The sequence below is a fragment of the Triticum dicoccoides genome, chromosome 6A (assembly GCF_002162155.2).
Source record: "Triticum dicoccoides isolate Atlit2015 ecotype Zavitan chromosome 6A, WEW_v2.0, whole genome shotgun sequence".
NCBI classification, from domain to species: Eukaryota; Viridiplantae; Streptophyta; class Magnoliopsida; order Poales; family Poaceae; genus Triticum; species Triticum dicoccoides.
Window position 1 is genome coordinate 79,598,854 of NC_041390.1, and position 5,362 is coordinate 79,604,215.

The following is a 5,362-nucleotide window of genomic DNA, read 5'->3' on the forward strand; positions in this document are numbered from 1 at the left end:
AATCCCCACTGCCGCTTCATCCGGACGCGTCGCATGTGAAGGATGTAGACACAGGTGGGCTCGATGTGGGTTTTGTGGGATATCCCACAAATTCCACGTAACTTTGACACAGTCCCGCGTGTGTCCACGTACGCAAATTAGTTGGCTCGGGAAGTGGGCGCCGCGGGCAGCCCGCGTCCACTTGCCGCCTGAGTTGCAAACAAAGAGGTTGCTTCAACATGCAAATGCGACTGAAAACAGTGACCAGAGACAAACTTGTCCGTTTAACATGTATAAGATTGATAACTCTGTTTACAGTTCTTACAACATCAGTTCAAACTAGGTACTTTTAAGAAGACAAACTATGACGACATCAAACAGATTTAGCTGCAACTGTATTAATGTATGACAGTGTTCAGGCCATCCCACCACTGCTCGCTGTCCTGATTATCTGAAACAGAGCTGCAGAGACAGAGCTGTAGCGTGTTAAAAGAGGCAAATCAGCTGGAAGATCTTTCTTTTGAGATTACAAAATAAGCGACACTAAGATGAACTGTTTCATCTTAGTTATGCTGAAAGACAGACAAACAGCAAGGACGTAGACAACCCTCAAGTTCCATATGGACAAGCAAGAAAAAATGGCAGAACCACACAATGTAAGTTCACGAAAATCATGAGATTGATGCAACCTTTCAGTTCCTGCACAATCGTAGTTATGTTGTTTTTGAGTCGAAGGGTTTGTTAGAATCTTGCAGTAGCCTTACATTCATAGAAAATAGGTCAATGGCTCCCAGAATGCGCACAGTTGCACACAAGATCAATGTCAAAGATCTAGCACAGGACAAGAATATACACTCTTTACATAGGACATGAATGATCAAAATGTTATGCAATCATACTCATGACAAAAGCGAAGATTAAAGAAACGTAGTCACTAGTAGATATCTTCCCAAAGCAAAGTGGCTGATGACAAATGCTATGTAAATGAGCATGTGACAAGTGGCAGTAAAGTAGATTGAACATAAGAGATTGGAATGCATACATGATCCGATGACCACAAAGATGAAGAATCCAAGCACTATAGGTCCAACAGGATAGTCATTCCCCTTCTTCACAGTGGTTTCAGGCACCGAACCCCTCTTGGTGATGTTCTTCTGGAACTTCGATGTCTTCCTGTCAGCAAGGCGCCTGGAAGTAGTCTGGCATACAGAAAGAGAAAGGCCACCGTTCAGCGGAAAAGATACATTGAACAATATAAATAAGCACTCAAACTGCTAACTCCACGAAGGGGAGCCTTGGCGCAGTGGTAAAGCTGCTGCCTTGTGACCATGAGGTCATGGGTTCAAGTCCTGGAAACAGTCTCTTACAGAAATGTAGGGAAAGGCTGCGTACTATAGACCCAAAGTGGTCGGACCCTTCCCTGGACCCTGCAAGCGGGAGCTACATGCACCAGGTTGCCCTTTTTTTCAAACTGCTAACTCCACATATACGAGGGTCGAATGATAGCAAAACTATCAGTAGATTAGCCAGTTACATGCGTTGACCTTCCAGCCAACAATAGTGAGTTCACCGATACTTTTTCCTGCCTAGTAGGCCACCACTACATCACAACATGCTTACTTTTCTGCGGTGGCATCAATATTTCTCTATCTCTACTCTTATAAAAAAACGAGTTGGTGATGATATTGTGCCTGCCATCTTGCAATATAGACCGTCCAATCTATATCTGATGGATAGAAAGCAAACTATGACAATTTTGCAAAAAGATACCCGCACCTCTCTCCACATTTGCACCAAAAGGGGTACAAAACCTAAACACAAAAATGTTTACATGATATTGTGAGTAAAATTTGCATTCAACACCTATGTTTAGCAGGATGGATGATCGGCAGTTGTTCCACCCGCAACATGCTACAGAGGTTTTGGTGTACACTAGAGAATTACACCAAACAAGTGCACGACTCCATGCAATTTAGCACGTCACCACTGAGATTTCTACCCATGCTCTTGATTCCACCACACACTCCCAAAGTACAAATTCTGACGGCAATAGCAACTACAAATACTCCATTTCTGATGGCAGCGTCACTAATTCATTAGTACTAATTATTCCAAGACGGAATAAATCGTGGCAAATCATCCAATCTCCCCATTATGAAGACTTGACGGAGAACATAAATATCTAATTTCCAGTACCATTCGACTCAAATAACCCATGTATCTACCTATTCCTGATCCATCCTCGCCGCGAGAAATAAAACTACAGCATCCGATTCCCGTAAAAGGCTCCATGCTCACGGTAAATCCAACGATCCTGCTAGCCCAAACCAACGTATCAAGCGGATCCACGAAAATGATACTAGAACCTATTTCCCCCAACCAAGCGCAAACATCAGGACCAAATCAGAATCGAGAACACGAAGGGATCGCATCCAAAGGTGTCAAGGCGAGGATCCCATACGCAGATCCAGATCCGGATTTGCCCCTAACCAATCAGCACCGACCCGTCCCGACAAGGGGGCATCCTTCCAAACCAGGTGGAGAAGTCTAGATCCGCTTACCATCTTGGCTTCGGGCGGTGTCCGGTGAGCTCGACGGCGAGGAATGGGAGCTGGTGCAGCCGGGGCATAGTTTGGGCTCGGTGTTGTGATTTGGCCAATTTGGGGCGAGCCGAGGGGCTTTATACGAAACCGAGTGGCTTCTAAGACTCTGTCCCAGCCTGCCTTTTTCTTTTTAGCAGTGTCCCAGCCTGCCTTTGCGTTGCGTGGAGGGCGTCGGCAGCGTGGACCGTACGGGCCGGGAGGACCGTCGCCGTCCGCGCCCACTTCCCAGACGTGGCGAGTTTGGTTGCCTCCATCAAGCCCAACCAGGCCTGCTCGATGCAGTATTTTTTTAAACCCCGGTTGTTTGGTTGCTTGCATACATTATTCAGCCTGCATAGCACGATTCATAAAGCACCACTGGGCCTGGCCCGTTGGGAACAGCCGAATCGGCAGTTTCGCAAGAGCCAGGCCCGAGCGATGCTTCGAGGCGCACCTGGTGGCTCTCGGAGACGTGTGTCCCGAGTTAATCCCCCCTCTCTCCCTAATCCTCAATCCCCTCTCTTCCTCTACTCCAGTGCGATCCCGTCGATCCTGTCCGGCCGAGCTAGACCAAGCCAGAGCGCTGCGCGGGGAGGGTTGCTGCCGCTTGCAAAGTGCGATGTCGAGGGCGGGCGCGGAGGGAGCTCGACGGCTGCGCGAGTTCATGCCGTCCCCGCCGCACATGCAGCAGAAGCGCCCGGACGTCCCGGCGTCCCCGATGTTCGCGCCCGCCGCGCTGGCCGAGTCCTCGAGCGAGGAGCTGCGCGCCCCGCCGCCGCCCCCTCCGCCCCAGGCGCAGGCGGCCGTGGTGGGTCGGCCTCCGCACCCCCGGCGCCGAGCAAGAAGCCCGACGGCGGCGTGGTGGACGCCTTCTGCGTCCAGGTCAACGTGCCCCGCCGCGTCCGCGCACCGCGTGGAGTTCGCGCGAAGGACGGCGTCGGAGCAAAAAGGCTGCAGTAGTCGCATGGCGCAGTCGTCATCACGTTGCCGTTGTCGTCCTCCTCCTGGTAGACGCAGCGGTACGCGCCGTCCTGGGCGCCCTGCTCAGCGTCCGCACCACGCGCGCCAGCCGGAACCGCGCGTTGGCGCCGTTATTGGAGAGGAGCACGGCGGCGCCGTCTCATGCGGAAGAGGCAGTTGGCCAGGGGCCAGCATGGCACTCCTTGCCTATGTAGTAGTTGGGCGTGATGGTCAACATGGACACCACCAGCACGTTCAAGCCCCTGGGCGCGACCTGGAGCAGGTTCCTGGCGACTCCCACGAAGACGAGCCCGGCGAGGTGCACGTTGCGCACGTCCTTGCGGAGGTTGTAGCGGTTGACGATCATGCCGGCGAAGGACGCCGTCGGGGCGAAGAGGCTGCAGTTGACAACGAGGATGTCGATGTCCTCCGGGGCGACCTTGGTCTTGGCGAGCAGGTTGTCGATGGCGGAGAAGACGATGAGCTCGACCTCGGCGCGGGAGGACTCGAGGCCCCAGCACTCGAGCAGGCGCGACATGAACCGGACGCTGCGCTCGTCGAAGCCCGGCCACACGCGGGCGTGCTCCTGGACGCGGCGAACGGGACGCGGCAGCTGGGGCTGGTGCGGAGGAGTCCAGGTGCCGAGAGCACCCATGGTCGCAGGGAGCTGGCGGTGGACATGATGAGTAGAGGAACCTCCGGCGCGCTCAACGTGTTCGACGAAATGAGATGCCAAACCTGGTGGGTGTTAAACTTTGTTGTTAACTCCTAATCATATGCATGTATGCAACCAAACACGGATGAAAATTGCATCTCGATGACAAGACCCCTAATGCAGGCAACCAATCAACAGGTCATCTACGTTTTTGACCCTATTTTTCCTCGCCCAGGCCATGCTCAGCCCGGCTTGTTTTTGCTCTCCTAGCCAGGCCCGGTGGAGAAACTAACCAAACACGCCCCTGGAGACGGAAGCAATAGCAAGTGAGCAGGAAAACAGAAGCAGCAACAAGAGTGTCCCGTGACAACATGCAAGCTTTTTCATCTGGCCTCGCTGCACCTACTCCAGAATTAAATGGGACTGCGGTCGTTCTGTCAGATAAGAATCCAAAGGGGGTGCCTCCACTCCCTCCGGTATATGTCTTGCCACGTAAGAACATCAAACGACCAAAGAAGGGGCTGCCAAAGCATCTCGGAGAAGGGGAAGACGGTACAACTGATTCAGCAAATGCATTATCGGCGGGCTCCCCAGGGGGGCACCGCCGGGCACAATGAGTTATATATGTTGGAACTGTCGGGGCGCAGGCAAGGCCTCGACAGTTCGCGAACTTCGCGATTTAGCGAAGAACTATGCCCCTACTGTGCTTGCACACATACTTGGCACTTGAAGCCTTTGACTGTAGAGATTTTCGGAATTAAATTCATATTGGCTAGCCGCGTCATGCAACCAAAGTTAATATGACAAAGTCGTGAATGCCAAATATCAGACTCATTATTGTGGCAAACATTATTAATAACTTTAGTGCAAATATCTGACAAAGATAGGCGCAACAAGCCTCCACACTCATAGCCTTTTCCAACAAATTGTCCATACTTAGAAATTACAACTTTATTGGATTCGAAAACCAACTTAAAACCATCTCGACATAAACGGGAACCGCTAACGAGATTTTTATTGATGGACGGCACATGATGAACGTTCTTCAGACGCACAGTCTTCCCCGAAGTAAACTTCAGATCGACCGTACCAACACCTCGAACGATGGCATGTGACCCGTTCCCCATCAGCACGGGTGAAGTCCCTGTTGCCTGGTAAGAAGAAAACATGAAGGCGTCAGCACAAA

General features: G+C 51.7%; 2 protein-coding genes across 5 annotated transcripts; one reads left to right on the forward strand and one right to left on the reverse strand.

Annotated features, from left to right (window-relative positions):
* Positions 1 to 240: 240 nt before the first annotated feature.
* LOC119315116 (stress-associated endoplasmic reticulum protein 2-like) lies at positions 241 to 2,689 on the reverse strand. The gene is made up of 3 exons (XM_037589793.1): positions 2,541 to 2,689; positions 1,022 to 1,178; positions 241 to 441 (listed from the first exon to the last, which is right to left on the reverse strand). Exons 1-3 carry the CDS (start codon positions 2,541 to 2,543, stop codon positions 395 to 397), a joined length of 207 nt encoding a protein of 68 aa, XP_037445690.1. The 5' UTR covers positions 2,544 to 2,689; the 3' UTR covers positions 241 to 394.
* Positions 2,690 to 2,985: 296 nt separating this feature from the next.
* Positions 2,986 to 4,890, forward strand: LOC119315117 (atherin-like). 4 transcript variants are annotated; one of them, XM_037589794.1, is made up of 2 exons: positions 2,986 to 4,262; positions 4,360 to 4,890. In XM_037589794.1, the coding sequence occupies exons 1-2, from the start codon at positions 3,181 to 3,183 to the stop codon at positions 4,466 to 4,468; spliced, it is 1,191 nt and encodes a 396-aa protein (XP_037445691.1). In that variant the 5' UTR covers positions 2,986 to 3,180; the 3' UTR covers positions 4,469 to 4,890. The 4 variants fall into 4 exon arrangements, with proteins under 4 accessions (XP_037445691.1, XP_037445692.1, XP_037445694.1 ...); XM_037589795.1 differs by having other exon boundaries at positions 4,412 to 4,890; XM_037589797.1 differs by having other exon boundaries at positions 4,447 to 4,890.
* Positions 4,891 to 5,362: the final 472 nt, after the last annotated feature.

Excerpts from the sequence above, each read along its gene's own strand:
- LOC119315116 (XM_037589793.1), bottom strand. Across the intron at positions 442-1,021 it reads CTTTGTGGTCATCGGATCAT|CTCTGTTTCAGATAATCAGG; the intron begins GTATGCATTCCA and ends CTGTCTCTGCAG.
- LOC119315117 (XM_037589794.1), top strand. The coding sequence starts at position 3,181 with ATGTCGAGGGCGGGCGCGGAGGGAGCTCGACGGCTGCGCGAGTTCATG. Across the intron at positions 4,263-4,359 it reads GAAATGAGATGCCAAACCTG|GCAACCAATCAACAGGTCAT; the intron begins GTGGGTGTTAAA and ends CCCCTAATGCAG.